The following is an 18,767-nucleotide window of genomic DNA, read 5'->3' as shown; positions in this document are numbered from 1 at the left end:
AAAGAAGACTTATATCTAAAAGTAGCGGATGTCTCATTTTTCTTCACAAAGGCGGCTAGTGAAAAGTAAATCTGTCATTCCCTTGTGTCTGACAAGGTGTCTGATGTAGCGAGTGATTCGTGTAAAATGGTAACAATGTTCACGGAAAGTGAGAATTGAAATCGTTTGATATTTCCATGTATACAATGTTAAAAGCTAGATAATATAGGTTAAGAAATCTGAAAGGGAAGTATCGTGTCGACATCTTTTTATAGCCTGTGGGCGAGGCGCTGATGCATGCCATTAAACACAGACTCGGGAGCTCCTTCGATGACAGGACCGAAGCTGCCTGGGGAGCTGTCTTCAAGATCGTCGTAGATACAATGTCTGAAATACTTCCCGAATCGACGGATCAGGATCCTCTTACCCGGGACCAAAAGAGGCTAGTCCAGACTACTTGGGCAAGACTGTCGTCTGAACCAGCGAAACATGGCGCTGTCATGTTTGCAAAGTGAGTATTAGAGCAACAGCAACATACGAACAATTTGAGTAATATTTGATTTGTTTTGTTATAATGCATTCACATCAAAACATCCATAGATAGATAAGACAGATAGACGCACACAAACAAACTTACGACATACGTATTCTACGTGGATTCACGGCTGATTTGGAGCCACCGAGCCGTTGTATACAGCAGCATACGCTTGAATTACACGGCGGAAAGCAGAATTAGTTACTAGTATCTCGTCACATGTTATTATTCCGACAGGTTAACCACGGATCATCCTGATGTCGGCAGACTCTTTCCATTTGGCGGCAAAAATCTGACCTACCATCAACTGCTCTCCCACCCCGACGTCGCCGCCCACGGTCGACGCGTGATGGAGACCGTTGGGCATGCCGTCAACGGACTGGACGACCTCGATCTGCTGGTTCCTATACTACAGGAGCTGGCCGGCCGTCATGTTGGATACGGAGTAACCAGGCAACACTTCCAGGTAACAGTGACGAGCTATGCTATATATGTTATAAAATTATAATCAACAAATCATTCAAACTCACTTTTTTAATGCTGACATCATTAAGACCTCTTTGACTTCTGTAAGGAATATGAAAATTGATTTTGCGTGTTAGATGCTCAATCGACCGATCATAAATACGGTATTAGTGCACCGTACTTTTGTTCTTCCTCTCACGATGCGTACAGCCCGTGGGCGCCGCACTCATTTACGCCATCGGAGAAGGACTCGGGGAGGAGTTCACATCAGAGGTAGAAGGGGCCTGGCTCGCCGTTTTCGACCTCGTGGTGTCTACCATGTCGGAAGTGCTGGAAGACGGCGGTGCACTAACGACCTCGCAGAAAGCACTCGTGCGCCAGTCGTGGCAAACTTTGTCGACCGATCCCGCCATGCACGGTGCAGTAATGTTTGCAAAGTGAGTACTTGACTACTACACCAAAGATAATGATAGCTCGGAATGACTCTATCGTACAATAACGATAAAGTTTGTGCGCATTGACCATGATGTGCTGCCCTGTTTACATGTATGGTCAGTATCACTGAAAACTCTTGTCAATCCTTTGAATTCACACGGGTCTTGAAAGAGTTTAATGAAAATACTATAATGTATATTCACATCTAGACGAGCAATGCGAAATTTATGAAAGTTCTTCTGGGTAACTTTATCATTTCTTTTTTATTTACCCCTGATCAAAAACAGGTAAGCTCTATGACTATGCGGGAAAATTATGATGTTGTATAAAATAGTTAATGTATGTGCTATTATATGGTGTCCCAGATAACCATGTATGATTCAATATTGTGAAATATATTCACTGAAAATGCTTTGCGTTAGTCCCTCACTGTACGGACGGATTTCACTGCTGTCACATGAAAAGGAGATAATGTACTATTCATTTTATGTCTCAACCGTACTTGATGCCGCAACTATGCCTCACTTATCAAAAGATAAAAATTTGTGCAGTTAGATATATTCTCGGCTTCTTATAATACGGGCAGGCTCATCACTGACAATCCTGAAGTCGGGAAACTGTTCCCCTTCGGCAGAGCCAGCGTCTCGACGTACAAAGACCTGGTGTCGAGCCCCGAGGTCCGGGCCCACGGGAGGCGTGTGATGGAGACAGTGGGTCACGCCGTGAGCGGTCTGGATGATTTAGATCTCCTCATTCCCGTTCTCAAGGAGTTGGCGAGCCGTCACGTGGGCTACGGTGTCTGCAAATACCACTTCCAGGTTTGAGAAACGGATAGGAATGACGAACTCTGCTGAATTCAGTGTTCGTGGATATTTTGACTCAGAGTGGTCATTCACAAATGATGGATTTTCATTTGTGCCGTAGGAATTACTGATGAAGTTTAGACCGTAGCTTAGTCGGAAAGCCACAAACAAACTACACATAAACTCCTGGACGTCTCAGGAATCCTGGTGTACTATTAATATCTGCGACTGTAACTTTACAAAATGTTGTTTATGTTGAGCTTTCACGAGACTAGAGAAGTGCGTCTAAAAAGGGTCATTCGCTTTTGACGAGGCCACTTTATGCAATATTTGTTGGAATGTCAGGGGCAGAATCAACGTTTCTTCCCACCGTAACACTGGTGGGTATAGATTGGCTTTAAATGAAATACGGAAACTTCTCCCTTTCCATGGGTAGATTTTGCAGTTATCGTCAGCTGCCATGTTTTTTCCCTAAACAATGTGATTTTCTAGAAAATAGATGTCAAATCAGTTTGAATACAGATACAGAAATAATAAAGAGAGAGGGTGTGTGCGTGGGTATGTGTAAGTTCTGGCTTTGCAATATGTTGCCTCCTATGGAAAAAAAAAAAAATAAGTAGATTAAAATGGCCCCGAATGGGGGATAACGGTTTCATGGCAATCTTGTTTGTCGTCGTATTCGGACAGAAGCCGTGAACAATTTCAATAAATTATCCCTCACATGCAGCCTGTCGGAGAGGCGCTGCTTCACGCTATCAAGGAAGGGCTGGGAGAGGACTTCAGTGTCGACATGAGGGCTGCCTGGACAGAAGTCTTCAGAATCGTCTCTGAAAACATGTCGGATGTACTTCCGGACGGCGGACCACTATCTCCAGCACAGAAGCAGCTGGTGCGGGAAACGTGGACTCCGCTCGCGCAGGACTTGTCTGGGCACGGTGCTGTCATGTTCGCAAAGTTAGTCGCGTTTGTCATCGGCAATGGCTGTGGAGTAGAAGTAGAAGAATAGTCGTAGTAGTAGGATAGTAGTAGTGGTAGTAGTAGTAGTAGTAGTAGTAGTAGTAGTAGTAGCAGGTAGCAGTAGAAGTAGTTGTAATAGTAGTAGTTGTTGTAGTAGTTGTTATTTTTTACTGTAGTAGTTATAATACTATTTGTTAAAATACAGTGTAGTAGTAGTAGTAGTAGTAGTGGTAGTGGAAAGTAGCAGTAGAACTATAGTAGTTATAGCATAGTAGTTGTAGTAGTAGTAGTATAGTAGTGGTAGTAGTAGTAGTAGTATAGTAGTGGTAGTAGTAGTAGTAGTTGTAGCAGTAGTAGAAGTAGCAGAAATAGTAGTAGTAGTAGTAGTAGTAGTAGTAGTAGTAGTAGTAGTAGTAGAGGAGTAGTTATCGTAGTTGCTGTTGTTGATGTTGCTGTTTTAGGTAAACATTTCTTTGGAAAGTGAAGAAACATTGTGATAACAATTTACAATTCTTTCCAAATACATCATGCATTAGCCAAGGTATACAACTCAATCAGTTTCTTATATCTTTTTACTTCACTAATACCCTATTATCATACCTGCTATATAGCTCCCCTTTCTACTTCTCTTCCTTCTATCCTTGCTATTGTACTTTATCTATTGCTAACTATATTTTTTTCTATACCCCACAGGTTGCTGACAGATCATCCACGGCTGGCGAAGTTGTTCCCATTTGGCGGGAAGGGACTGTCGTACCAAGAGCTGACGGTGGACGAGGACGTGCGCGCCCACGGCCTAAGGGTCATGAGGACTGTAGGGGAAGCCGTCGACTCCCTCGACGACCTCGACCTGCTCGTGCCCATCCTGCAGGACCTGGCAGGCAGACATGTTGGTTATGGCGTCACCAAAGAACACTTTGCAGTGAGTTCGGTTTCTTTTGTTTTTGTTTGTCTGGCCCAAAACTCTTTCTTTTTATTTCAGACATTTAACGAGCAAATTTATTTCTGTCACTGTGACACAGACCATTCCTTGACATTGATATCATTTTCACTTCGATTGTTTCAGACATCGTAACGATTCCATCCTTCAAAATAAGTATTCCTAAATCATCTCTTGGTTGTTAAGAGTTTGTAATAAAAATATTGTTGTCGTTTTTTTTTTCTCTCTTGGAATCATTATTGCCATTGATTTTATTGGTTTTACCGTGGTCTCATTTATGCCATCATCGTGATCATTGTCATAAAATCACTCATTATCAAGTGTAATCGCAGTGATGCGACTAGCGTTTTGATTGTAATCATTATTGTTATCCCTGTCAAAATCACCATTTTCACCTGTGACCATAGATACTGGTAGTATTAATAGAAGTACTAGGAGAAGGAAGTTCCGAAAGCCCTATTAACTAAAGTACGTCAAAACAGTTAAAAGAGAATAGTATCATGTTTGTTTGGAACATCTTTCTGTATCCGTTGCGAGGAAAAAATAATGAGATTTAGGTCACAATACACAGATAATTTCCTCGCAATTAGTGCAATTTAGTTCAGTTTCGTTCATATACACGCGCACGTTCAAGAACAGGTAACTTCTACTGGCAGTGATTAGAGAGGAATTGTGACAAACGTTGAAAGGTCTCTGCATGCATACGTGATTCCAGAATATTTTATTTTTGTCTTATTGTTTAAAAAAAAAGTCTCTTTATTTTAAGTGATTAATTTTCGTTTTCGACATTGCAACTTCTTTGCGCTGTTTCCTGTAGCCGGTCGGTGCAGCGCTCCTGCACGCCATTGAGGAGGGGTTGGGCGATGCGTACAACGCTCAGGTGGAAGGAGCCTGGCTTGCCGTGTTCAATCTCGTGGTCGACACCATGTCCGATAAGCTGCCCGATGGATTGCTGACGTCGAGACAGAAGGCGCTTGTCCGGGAGACTTGGGGCATCCTTTCCAGTGATCCCGCTGGACACGGTGCTGTCATGTTTGCAAGGTATATTTAAGTTTTAATTTGATATACATCTTGACTGTGAAATACAGATATTCTTAGAGTGGTAACTGATTTTTTTTTCTTTGGTTTGTTAGGTTTGACACCGGTATTCCCGGTGGAAGAAAGACTGTTGTGATTGGATTTTCTTTGATAGTATACCACCCGATGATTATAAAACTTTTCTTTTAATCATTTCCCTTTTCCTTCTTTTCTTTTGGTGTTCATTAGACTGGTAACCCGTCATCCGTCTGTCGGCAGACTCTTCCCTTTTGGCAGGCAGAAACGTTCTTACGACCAGCTCCTCGCCCTACCCGAAGTCCGAGCTCATGGGCAGCGAGTGATGTCAACCGTGGGCAAAGCCGTGGACGTTCTAGACGATCTCGATACATTGGTGCCCGTACTGGAGGAGCTGGCGATCAGGCATCAGCAGTATGGAGTGACCAAGAAACATTTCGCGGTAAAATTCATCTTCAGACATGAGTTGATTTTGGAGTGAGCATTTTTGAGGGATGCGATATCAACGCAGAAGCAGACAGCTGGTCTGGTTTTCTAATGATAAATACATACCAATATAGCTCTCTTGTGTTTATTTAATTAAGCAACGCAAAAATTGTATATCAATAAATAATTCATCCATAAACAATGCAACACTCCTTCGCTTATTGATGGTCCGATCTTCATTTGCGTATCCGAGTACAACCTGTACGCAGAGTGTATCTTCCACAAAGTGATTTAAGCTCAAAAACTGCAGATTGAACCAACTTATCCCGTCCCTCCCTAGTCTGTTGGACAAGTCTAACTCGACCACAAATCGGTTTAGCCAACTACGATTTTACTTGCAATCTCTTATAGCAAGAGTACATGATAAACTGTTAATCCTGAAGCATCATGATGTCTGAAAGTTTGCGAGAAGTTTGAGCGACGACACTCTTCGTGGTTATAATCATAACTCCGATATCATTTTTTCGTGACTGATGAATCGGGACATCATTGAAGTATCAACCGTCATCAAAACGAACTCCATCGTCACACTGCTATCTAACCGTTTCAATTTAAATTGTTCCAGTTCGGTCCCGTTTTAACCTTGGACAGGTTCCATGTAAAATACTTCAGTTTTGGACTGTTTCGATTTCGGAGCATTCAACCCAGACGGTATACACTTGGACTCCTTGCACTCTGTTAATCTCTGATTGTTTCAGTGTTGTTTTGTTTCAATCAAGGATTACTTTAATATGAATTATTTTGATTTCGGCCATTTTCCCCTATGAATTGCTCCTTTAATCATTTTTGTCAATTTAGATAGTTTTGATTTTGGAATGTATCAATATAAAATACTTATGAAAGAAAGTTTCTTCACTTTGTCTCCCTCTACAAATTGAATTTAAGATCGCAACTGCTGATCTGTAAATTAACAAATATGTCGTAAAAAGGAACCAGTGGGACTCGAACCTGTCATCTACTGCTTCCGGGCAGCGACACTACCACCAGGCTGTCCCTGGTTGCCGGCAGTGACACGATGAACATGGAACAAATACCCAAGCTCCGAAATTCCGACATTGTAATGTTAAGTAGTCCAAGGCGGACAAGGCATATTAAATGAAAGAAAGATATTATTCAGAGGGGTGAAGGTTCAGGTGCAAGTTTCTTACTTTATCTTGGAATTGTTTTTACATTGAATGATTACAGTCTTCATAAGCGTTTATCAATCTTATTTCCGTTGTAGCCAGTGGAAGAGGCCCTCATGCACGCCATCACCGCCGGTCTAGGTAGTAAGATGAACGAGGAGGTCGCCAATTCTTGGCGGGCCGTCTTCGAGCTGGTTACGAGCACGATGTCGGCGCACTTGCCCGATGACGACGGCGCTCTCAGTCGCGATCAGATCGAACTCGTGCGAGATTCATGGAAGAAACTATCCGGTGATCTTCCCAGGCATGGGACTGTGATGTTCGCCAGGTCTGTTATTTGCATTTAAACACTTTGAACACAATGGTATATTCGCAAGGTATACAGTTTAAAGATTTTAAGATCACACGACACGGAAACATCTATTCATACTCCATGTCATTTTTATCTGTCTCGTATATCTTTCTCACTCAAGCAAGTAATCCATAAAGGTAGCATATAGCAAAATCCAAAACAACGGATGAAGGCAGAAAAAATGACAACAATAACAATCATTGCAATTTCAAAACATGCTAATACAATTACTTTTACCATGCAAGAGAACTGCGGTGAAGTATTGAAAACTCCATAATTAACTATATTGGGAAGAGCAACCTATCTACAAGACTGCCTTCATCACCCGCACAAGATCTAACATAAGCGCTCGTACGTCTGTATGAAGATGTTTATGAAGATGTTTCTCCACTAAGAATATGCTTGATTTAAAATGTCTAAGCGACCAAGAGCCCTGCAGTGATACAATGTATACTTAAAAAACGAAACCTTTTGTTGTTTTACAGACACTATTCACACTACTGTTAAGTTATGATGCCATTTGCATAAACCCTTCTGCCTTAGTCCGCAACTTATTTGTCATATTGTCTAGTAATTTGACGTTCTTTCATTCATAGTCTTAATTATGATGTCATTTACATAAACTATTTGCTCTATTCTGCGACATTTTTTTTCGTACAGTCTTGTGATTCGACCTTCATTACCACTTGTCCAAAATATGCGTTATTTTTATTATTTTTTTTATTTATTTATTTTTTTTTGCCAGACTGGCCTCCCAGAACCCGGTCTTGTCTCGCTTGTTCAATTTCGGCGGGAAGAACCTCAGCTACGGCCAGCTTCTGGCAAACACCGTTGTCAGGGCCCACGGAACCAGAGTGATGGAAACCGTGGGTCATGCTGTCGATGCCCTCGACGAGCTCGACCTCCTCGTCCCCGTCCTGAAGGACCTGGCAGCACGTCACGTCGGCTACAACGTCACCAAGCTGCACTTCAAGGTACGAAGCTCTGCGTCACCATGGAATTCTAATTGATTCTAATTAATTCTAAATCATTTCTAATATAGCTGAATTGTGCTAATGTCATTGTAATTGTCAATGTCTTTAAAAACTGTCCGGTCATATTTGTAGATTGTTTCGAATACAGGATGTGATCTTCTTATGCTCCGTTACAGACTATAAATATCGATGAGAACCATTGGTGCAGAAAAAGAAAAACCCGCAAAAGCAAAAAATGAAAAATAAACGTACAAACAAACACAAGACAACAGGGCCATTCAATTCTTCTTTAAACAGCCCGTGAGCGAGGCCCTCTTGTATGCCATCCGGCTGGGCCTCGGGAAATCACACGACGACGATATTGAAGCGGCGTGGACGGCGGTGTTCCAACTGATCTCGAGCACGATGTCAGACGTGCTGCCAGATGGTCCCCTGTCCAGCCAGCATCTCGAGTTGGTTACGACCACGTGGGACATCCTCGCCGAGAATCCAGTTGACCACGGCGCCGTAGTCTTCGCCAAGTGAGTTAAGAAACCTGCAGAGGCTGCTGAATTATAGAAACTCACGTGCACACGATTGGTTCATTTTTCAGTGCTGGATGTATGTGTCACGTGAAGTGTAATACCTTGCATCTATTTCTCATTCTGGAAGTCATGAAATGAATTATATTTTCAAGTTTATTCGCTTACTCTTTCTTAAACATTGTATTTACTCATTGAAACCTCGACACTCGATAAACCTAGTAAAGTCAGTAAAGGTGTGTGGAAACTGAGCATGACGATGTGCGCTTACAGACTAAGGCAATAAATATCATGATTGCAACATAATAATGTACACAAAACAAAAATATACATCCTACTGATAAAATAAATGTACTCATTACAGATTGAAGAGTGAACATGTGTAACATAAGGAGAGTATTGAAATTGCTATGCAATATCAATGCTGACACGAATTATTTTTACGTTGACTCCAACCAATGTTTTTAATGTTGTTGATCGTAGTGGAGGGATTATCGTTAAGAAATAAAATTTAATTTCAAATTGTGTATCGTCATGATCACGCCTTGGTTTGTATTCACAGAATAGTGACCGACCATCCGCTTGTCGGTAGTCTGTTCAGTTTTGGCGGGAAGAACCTGACCTACGATGAGCTACTTCAGAACGAAGACCTAAGGAAGCATGGTCGGCGGTTTATGGATGTTGTCGGAAATGCCGTCAAAAATCTCGAGAATCACGAGATTCTCGTTCCAACTCTGGAAGATCTCGCGAAGAGGCACGTGCGTTATGGAGTCACTAGGCAGCATCTCTCCGTAAGCATACAGTAAACCTCGGATAAGTCGACGTCGAGTGAGTCGAAAATCACTTAACTCGAAGCAAAATAAAAAGTCCCGATTTTTCCCTATGTATTTTCTCTAAGAAATATTTGGATAAGCCGAAGTACGAGAGTCGAATTTCGGCTGTGTCGAAGTAAAACCTTCAGTCCCTTTTGTACAAAACACACGTAATTTACATCACTTGAGCCGAAGAAGATTTGTCTGGCATTCTCATTACATTTTCGAGAACAAAAAAATCGGCATGTCGCAGAACCCCGTCCCCTGACCTGCTGCAGGTAAGCATGCACACTCGCCGTACCGCTCCGCACGCATGTCGAATACATACGCTTGTATACATGTATACACACAGCACATCGATCCATACTTTATCCATACACACGGGCACATCCATACTTGGTCAACCAATCGCTGCTTTAATATTTTAGTGACAGGCCAAGTGGGCGGAGCTTGTTTGTGCGTGCCCGGCTGGCTGTATAGTTTTTTTCAATGGAGGTGGGATGGGCCTGGGAGAGTGTTTGTCTCAGGGTAGGTTGACAGAGATGGCTACCTATGTTGCACCATAGACATAGCACATGCACATTGCTACATTAGCATGCACATTGCCACATTAGCGCAGACTAGTCTCAGAACTACGTTTAACTACTAGTATTGATACAAATTCCATGTTCAATTTAGAACAAAATAAGAACATTATCTTCAAGAACAGACAAATTTGAATGCAAACACACACACTCACGCACACACACACACACACATGCATGCAAATGTACTATAATACATGTACATAACTGTGAGTCGAAAAAAAATCGACTCTCGCGAGAGTCGAAGTTCACTTAAGTCGACGCGTTTTTGACAGTCCCGAGAGCTTCGACTCATGCGAGGTTTACTGTATTTGAAATGCTAATAACGATATTGACATGATGATCTCAATGCAATTAAATCCTACGCACAACTAGTGCTAAAAAGGGGGGGGGGGCGCACATTTTTATTCAAACCCTCCTGACGTGCATTGTAAGCGTTTTGCTTCCCAACGTTGACATTATGTACCAAAATAATGGGAAATGTGAATATGAAAGACAGCATTTATCATGCCATTACATCTTATTGACGTGCCCAATGTGTCCTTTTTATCAAACTAGCAAACGCTTCTCAAAATCATAACGAAATGAATACCATCACGCTTACTGTAATGCACAGGTTGCTGGAGAGGCTTTCATGTACGCCATCGAGCAGGCCCTGGACGAAGGGTTCGTCGACGAGATCCGCAGGGCTTGGGAGTCCGTCTTCCAACTGGTCGTCGACGTCATGTCGCATAATCTACCCGATGGCAGGGAATCAATCGGTCACGACATTGCGATGACGATTACAAACGGCCAGCGAGAGATCATCCGGAGCACGTGGTCGATGATCTCAGTCGCCCCAGACAAGCATGGCACCGTCGTCTTCGCCAAGTAAGATATTCTACATTAAAAACAAGCACTTTTCACTATGTCCTGGTTCTCGACTTCAAGACGATACGATTGACTAGCAAAGCGTGAAAAGTTGGTAGATTTGTTACCATATTAATTTGGTCTTAATGCTGGAGAACAAAATGTTAGAAGTGAGTCATGAGCCTTGAGGCACCAAGCTCATTCCAGGAAGTATGTAATATCAATTTGAGAATCTTTACGATATCATTGTGGGGGCGCTGTAGGATAATAATATAGTGGATAAGACTCCCGACTCCCGTTCGGAGGACCCGAGTTCGATTCCCGCCCAGCGCTGACGTCCTTGGACAAGATGGTTTTGTTTGTTTTGGTTTTGTTTTTTGTTTTTTTTTACCATGTCCCTCTTGATCCAGGTGTATAAATGGGTACCTGGCAACGCTGGGTAATAATAATAGCAGGGCCCTCTGATAGAGCAGTGGCTATCGCTAGAGAGCCTCCCCTTAATAAATAAGACCTTATTGTATGTTGTATTGTTGTAATTGTCATCTGTCCAGACTAGTGAGCGAAAACCCGAAGATCGGACGTCTTTTCCAGTTCGGCAAGAAGAAACAGACATACAAGAAGCTGTTAAAGGATAAGACCCTCATCGCACACGGCGAGCGATTCGTAAACACCATGAATCAGATCGTGGGCGGGCTCGACGACATCGACTTCCTTGTCCCGACCCTGCAGCAGTTGGCTCTCAGGCATGTCGGCTACGGCGTCATCAAAGAACACCTTCCGGTAATCTACCATCATCCAATCGAATTCTTCTTCTGTTACCCCACGATAATGCCGGAAATATCAAATAATCCATACATTTATAACGAAATCAACATTGCAGTAATCTACGATGTACCGTCTCTTTGATCTTTTTAATAATGAATATAAGAGAGAACAAAAAAAAAAAAGGCAAAGCAGCAAGGACCACAAACCAGAGCTGCAGTCCTGGGTTCTTCCCTACAATCAGGGAACGACATCAAGTTAGCGTATTTCAGCCCTCCTCCACTACCACAATCTAGAGCCGATGTGGATATCCGTTAATGCAGTAACACATCGAAAAGTTGGGATTAGGTAGTTGCACTCTTCTCAAAATTGTATTTGTTCTTCAAAAAATTAAGGAAAAGAAAAACTGCAGTGATGGCAGTCGTATGTGCCGCACGTAATTATTTTCTTTCGTCTTTTTAATTCACGTTCTCCCAGGCGGCTCGAAATGCGTTCCTCTTTGCCCTTAAACAGGGGCTCGGTAAATCGGTTTTCACCAAGGAAGTCCAGGACGCCTGGTCGGCGGCGTTCAAGTTTGTCGAGGACACGATGAGCGAGAAGATGTAGACCGGAAGATGGAAGGAAGCATTGGACGTGAGCCTCGCAGAACTTATGTGGGAGTGCGGGATCTTCATCGTACCATCAGGCAAGCACCGTGGTGCAGACCTACCTATTCGCTGACGGACAGAGAATAATAGATCATACTACTGTATTATTTGGTTTGATACTCGTCTTTATTTAACCTGACTTACGTTGAGAAAACACAGGGTATATCTTTATACTGCGTATCCACGTGCTTATGAAATATCTGTAATTATTATCTACTTGTACATGTATTTGTTAACGCTTGTGAGAACACAATTTTTGTTTCGTTATCGATTATTTTTATGTATTTTCATTGTCTGAAATATATTTAACCTGCCAACATGGCATGCGTTTTTTTCTTTTAAGTTTTCACGATGATTTGTTGTCTTTTTAAACAAAACGTTGTGAAGAGGAGAACGCCATCCAATACGGCTGCAGTTCTTCAATTATGTATGTGCTGGCAGTCTACACTGATGCCTTTAAAAATTTCCTCTTCGTATACTCTTCGTACAACTCACCTATGCCTTCACCAAGCAGTGGACAAGCTGTAACTTTCGTTTCTTTCTGTCTATTTGGAGTCCTTCCTTAGAAACACTTCCTCGTCCTATCAGTTCGACCAAATCATATGTCGTCTTCATAATTATTTGAAAATGGTATATAAATATAAATGAATCATGCAGCATGTAGTTCCAGAAAAAAGATATATAACCATACTTAATTATGTTGAGACAGTGGTGAGTGGTACCTGCGAACTTTCTGACTGAATACGGAAAATATTTGAAATCAAACGTTAAATTTTCTGACGCGTAATCAAGTTCGGGTCCGTGCATGTACTCGTGTATGAATAAGTAGAGCTACTAAAACGCATAAATTGTATTTGGAATATTTCCTCCATTTTGCTTAACTGCATTACAAAAAGTGAAACTAAATGATTTCCTAACTGAACAAGGCTCCTTTTGACTTAGTTTGTCTAATGTCTAACCACTTCACTGCCATCCGACTGATATTTTAAGTGTTAAGAGTAATAGCTCATTGGTAGTAGGGAAGTAGCTACCCCCTTTTTTTAACAAGGTAAAAGTCGGATTTAGTAAACAGTTTGTGACTTTACGAATCAAGATTGCTGTAAACAATGGTTCAGATGTAATGACAAATTTTACAGGAATACATAATCAAGCGTTATCAATCAAATGGAAATTTGGTCGATCCTACTCATATACCATAACATGAAATTCCATCCACATTATATGTATATATGTATCGTTTTATGCTTGAATGTATCAATTCACCAAATTAGCTACAAGGAGAACTTATTATATTTACTACTCATTTCCTACACAGTTTATGATATATTAATACAGAATTATATACACGTAATATATATAAATTTATATATATATTTGCATTGCCCATATTTTCGCTCATGGTAAAGTATATTTTCTATAACGAATAATCATATATGTACAGCTATATGTATTTTAGCGTCGCAGACGCAAAGCCTATTTTAAGACGTTTTGTATATTATTATCAAATCGCTTTTTATCCAGCGACAAAATGATTCAAACATATCTCTTCAGTGTAAACGAGAATATGTAAGTACATTTCAAATTCAAAAGACATATTACGTAACATTATTTTACGTTAACATTTGCGCTGTTAATAGTCATGCTCTTGCCTTTCATATAATAGGCCCTACCTAGTAAGCTTAAACTCCTTTATATTACTAGAATATAGCTTTTAAACTAAACGATGGTTCAAATGTGAATGGGCTTTCACGGATGCCTCTGAGTTGTTGATATATGCTGATAGCCAACAAATGAAGCTTACATACAGTCCGATGTATTGCTCTAATTACTTATCCACGATATCATCACATGTTTTGACGATATAAGAACTTCATAAAAGCGGACCCGGGCTATGTGTTATAAACGTGAAAACGCTTATACATATTCATGTGAAAGATACTTGGAACTACGTAAAGTCACGCTTTCGAAACTATGTACATGTGTATTTTACTAAATGGACATGGGAAAGCCTGTGTGCAAAGGCATATATTTATGCACGATGTATATCGGTCCTTTGTACAGAAATTTTCACTAACCTGATTGATTTACATCTTCGAAATACTGTATCATGAGATATTGGAGCTGACTAAAGCTTTGAGCGATTGCAAAGTTCACCACCCAATTCGACGTAGGCCTACAACGTTAACTGTACATGTATCAGGGGTGCAAGAGTACTTCCAGAAAAAGATCTGAAAAATCTGAAACTTTTTTTTTTTTGGGGGGGGGGGGTGTCAAGCTCATTAAGTTGTGAACATTTCAATGCATTTGAATCGCCAAGGAGTCTGAAATGTGGATTTGGGGCAGAGTATAATAAAGGGATCGTACAGTTTTGGTTGAGACCTCATTTCAGGTTTCTAACATTTTTTGGTGAGATGATGAGAAACCTCATATGAAATATGAAAGAGCATGTAATTCTATGAGGAATTCAATGTTTATTTGATGAAAATTGGTTTTGAAATGGCTGGGATATCAAAAAAAGAGTGATACTAATAAAGTGTGGGACCCACAATTTATTACGATCTCTTTGTTTTACTTTGTTTTTGGATGTTTCAGCCACTCCTAACCCGATTTTCATCAAATAAACTTTGAATTCCTCTTAAAATGGTATGCTTTGTACTATATCATAAGTGTTTTCTTGGTATCTCGAAAAAGTTAAAAGCCCAATTCTCATCTCCACCAATACTGTACCATCCCTTTAAACTCTGAACTCTCAAATCCCTGAATTACTGTCTATGGAAAATTCTGCTAACAATAGCGGTCAGCAAACGGGGCACCTCTCATACACTTATAAACATTAATACATAGATACAAGAGAAAGAACATACTGCAAAACGATAACGCGTATCAAAAGTTGTGTTCATCTACCTTTTTATTTCAAAAATATTTCATGTAATGCATCTTCTCACACTCTTGAATAAAACATTTCAGTTCAAGAGTTCGACAATCAGTCACTATAGGTTCTTACGGAGTACTGTCAAAGTTGTGTGATACGCAAGTTACATTTGCATACACACACCACACACCTATACACATTGTAACACTATCAACTAAGGTTTAATTATATACAATGTGCAGTGTGTTTCATTCTCCTAGAAATAAGACTGTTACTGGAAGGAGCGGCTGTATCGACAGGCATTGCAACAATGCTACGTGCAAATTCAAATAACTGATACTGGCGAATTAGCGAACATCATGAAAACATGGTGCCTGTCACATTGAATGAGTTGTACAATTTAAATACTTTTGCAGGGTACAGCATACATTTGAACAGTGAAAATCTTGGCCAATTATTATCACTCATAAAGTCAGCACTCTGTGTTGCTGCTTTATGAGTGTTATTGGCCAAGTTTTCACTGTTCAACATCGTCTTGGGCAGGTACCTGACAAAGTATTTAAAATTGTACAATCTGAACAATGTCTGAAGGCACTGTAGAAGAGAAATACGTATTCATATTTGAAATGTACATGCTTATTTATCAGGGTCAACAGCTGTGTTTACACATGTATTCCGGTATGTTTTAATCTTATTGTATACTCGACTTGTTTCTCTTTCTTTTTCTTTTTCCAAATCTTGACAAATGAATTCAATTCTTCTTTATTTTGTATCCTAGCTGTATTCCATTTATACTGCAATGTTAATATAGCCAATGGAAATAAACTTACATGGCAAGAAATCAGGACATTTCAATCTAGTTTTCATTCTTCAAGTTTAAAAAAAAAAAAATTTCCTCCTTGGAAACAAAATAGTGTGAATGGTCGATGAGATGAGAGTGAATTTTTTCCCCTCCAGTAAATAAGATCCATAACCAAATTGTATTTTACAGTGAGCTGTAATTAAAAGGGATTGTATAGTTTTGGTTGAGACCTAACTTCAGGTTTCTAACATTTTGGGGTGAGATAATGAGAAACCTCTCATGAAATATGAAAGAGCATGTTATTCCAAGTGGAAATCAACATATATCTGACCAAAACTGGTTTTGAAGTGGCTGAAGTACCCAAAACAGAGCAATCATAAAAGGTGGGACCCACCTTTTATGACAATCGCTTTGTTTTACTTTGTTTTTGGATGTCTCAGCCATTCCAAAACCAATTTTTTATCAAATAAACTTTTAATTCCTCTGAGGATGGTATGCTCTGTACTATTTCACAAGTGTTTTTTTGATATCTCTCAAAAAGTTAAAAGCCCAATCCTCATCTCTACCAATACTATATCATCCCTTTAAATGAGATTCTCATTATCCATGAATTAAGTCAACTTACAATTTCCAGTGCTTTTTCTTTATCTAATTTTTTTCAAATTTGTATTGCTTACATTTTTTTTCTGGGGGGGGGGGGGAGGGGGGGCGCCCTCTTACCAAACATTTTGCAGCTCCTACAGCACACCTGTTGAAACTTTCCTCCATACCAGATGTACAAAAAGCACCTATTCATAGTTTAGGGCACCACTTTGATGGTTGAAAACAAGGACTTAATTACATTTCCCCCCCCCCCCCCCCCCCCCCCCCCCCATCATTCTGTTGCACTAAATAATGGCAAAGTGCAGTTTTGGGGTTGACAACCAAAAATTTTGATAGCCAGAAGATGGATTGATTTCAACTGGGGATGCTATCCAAAAGTCACGGTACACACTATGAAACTGAGAATCTTACGTCTATGCATCTTAACTAAGTATTTCAATAGCTGTATTGGCACATACTTTATTAGGGAAAGACTTTTTTTTTCGATGGGAGCAAACATGTGCCCTGTAGAGTACCAGAAAAAAAATTAAATACCATGATTTGAAAGCACACATATTTACAAACTTTTTCCATAATTTAGAAACATATTCCTTCATCATAATTCATAAATAATGCCATAATGCCATTATGTATCTGTGACTAGCACAAAACAAAGAGCATGCATGTACACAGGCACACACACACACATGCACACACACAAAAAAAAAAACATACAAGAGTTTACACATGAATACACTATCATTCCAAAGGCTAAATAGTAAATGTACAAATACATTTCAATTATACATAATATGAATCTAACAATGAAATCACATCAAAATTTACATCATAGAAAACATGAACTGGCAAGTCCCACATATGCACCAATATACATATAATATCCAAATACACATACATACTACCATCCCCTGCATAAAAAAAAAAAAAAAAAAAAAAAAAAAGAACAGGCATGCTGATGCATAGTAAAAAGAATAATTTTAGGCAATTAATCACATTCTTGTTTAAAAGGGAAAAATCATTCCAGACACTAAGTACATTATACCTAATTTCTTAAAACCACACTTTTTGTTTAAACTACATATCATCTGTATTTTGATTGATAAAAAAATTATGCATTAATATTGTAAAAGCATACAAGTTAGCAGCTCTGTATACACACTGTGTCTGTATGTAGCCAAAATTGTAAACTGTAGGAGAGTTCTACTGCACAGACACACAGCACGCAATTCAAAATGTTACTTTTTTCCTGTTATCTTTTACAGCTACAGTGTATTAAAGTTTCTTGGCTAAAACTTCATGTCATAAGAAGCAAAGTCTCTCCTCTCTGATGTCCTAGGATAAAAACATTAGATGTGAATGTGTGATTTTTGGAATTACATTGTACTTGCTAAAATGTTAATAAAACTGAAAAATCACCACATCAAGTAAATTTGAGTGTGCAGCTTGTACCTGGACAAGTAATCACTGATGAAAAAAATGTCTGAAAAAAAAAGAAAAAAGATGGCACCATTCCCCTTTAACCCTATTCTAACTGGGCTATTTGAGACCAAGTTTTTACTGGGGGGGGGGTCAATTTGACCCCCCCTTCAGATCTCGGCCGCCGATCGCGCGATCGCCGCAAAATTTTGCCTGAAGATAGAGCCGGATGTCAACTACAAGATTACATGGTCATACAATAGAAAAATTTTGATTTCATATTTTTTAATAAATTAATTATGCAAATTAACGCATGAAATCATATTTTCACCTATAACTCCATCAAAAAGACTGAAGGATTATTAAATTTTTGTGTCAGAGTTCCTCAAGACACATCAAACAATTTTCTAGTAAAAAAATAGCGCAATCAAAATAATTTTCTTTTTTTTTATTGTTTTGTTAATTTCTTATGTATTTTATTGTTTTTTCGATCTTTTGTTTTCTATTGTTTTTTGCCAAAATTTGTTGGAGGCACTTTTTCAAGCTTATCTACATTAGAATTGATTTATTTCAACGGTTAAAAGTTGAAATAATCTAATTTATATCAATTAAACAAAAAAACACAGTTTGCATTGGATTTGCACACGAAATCATGAATTCGAGCGTTTTTCGGGTTGACATGCATATGCAAAACATTGCATAACTTCAGAACGGTGTACCCGGACGTCGCAAATTTGGTCTCAAAATATGCGGGAGACTCGAATGAAAAAAGTCATGAAACGACGCGGCAAAATAT

The 18,767-nt window shown here is 39.7% G+C and overlaps 1 protein-coding gene across 1 annotated transcript in view; it reads left to right on the top strand.

Moving 5' to 3' along the window:
* Window positions 1-12,344, top strand: part of LOC140228557 (uncharacterized) — a 35,636-nt gene extending 23,292 nt beyond the window's left edge. The window contains exons 19-33 of the mRNA XM_072308792.1: window positions 255-490; window positions 752-980; window positions 1,190-1,416; window positions 2,001-2,232; window positions 2,945-3,171; window positions 3,868-4,096; window positions 4,932-5,155; window positions 5,381-5,609; window positions 6,876-7,105; window positions 7,875-8,103; window positions 8,401-8,624; window positions 9,187-9,415; window positions 10,637-10,890; window positions 11,421-11,649; window positions 12,109-12,344. Of these exons, the coding sequence (XP_072164893.1) occupies window positions 255-490; window positions 752-980; window positions 1,190-1,416; window positions 2,001-2,232; window positions 2,945-3,171; window positions 3,868-4,096; window positions 4,932-5,155; window positions 5,381-5,609; window positions 6,876-7,105; window positions 7,875-8,103; window positions 8,401-8,624; window positions 9,187-9,415; window positions 10,637-10,890; window positions 11,421-11,649; window positions 12,109-12,237 (3,357 nt within the window). The 3' untranslated portion in view covers window positions 12,238-12,344. The remainder of the gene's footprint in view (window positions 1-254; window positions 491-751; window positions 981-1,189; window positions 1,417-2,000; window positions 2,233-2,944; window positions 3,172-3,867; window positions 4,097-4,931; window positions 5,156-5,380; window positions 5,610-6,875; window positions 7,106-7,874; window positions 8,104-8,400; window positions 8,625-9,186; window positions 9,416-10,636; window positions 10,891-11,420; window positions 11,650-12,108) is intronic.
* The last annotated feature ends 6,423 nt before the right edge of the window (window positions 12,345-18,767 follow it).

The sequence above is a fragment of the Diadema setosum genome, chromosome 1 (assembly GCF_964275005.1).
Source record: "Diadema setosum chromosome 1, eeDiaSeto1, whole genome shotgun sequence".
NCBI lineage: Eukaryota > Metazoa > Echinodermata > Echinoidea > Diadematoida > Diadematidae > Diadema > Diadema setosum.
The sequence above is the reverse complement of the archived record's forward strand: the minus strand, read 5'-3'. Positions and strand labels throughout refer to the sequence as shown.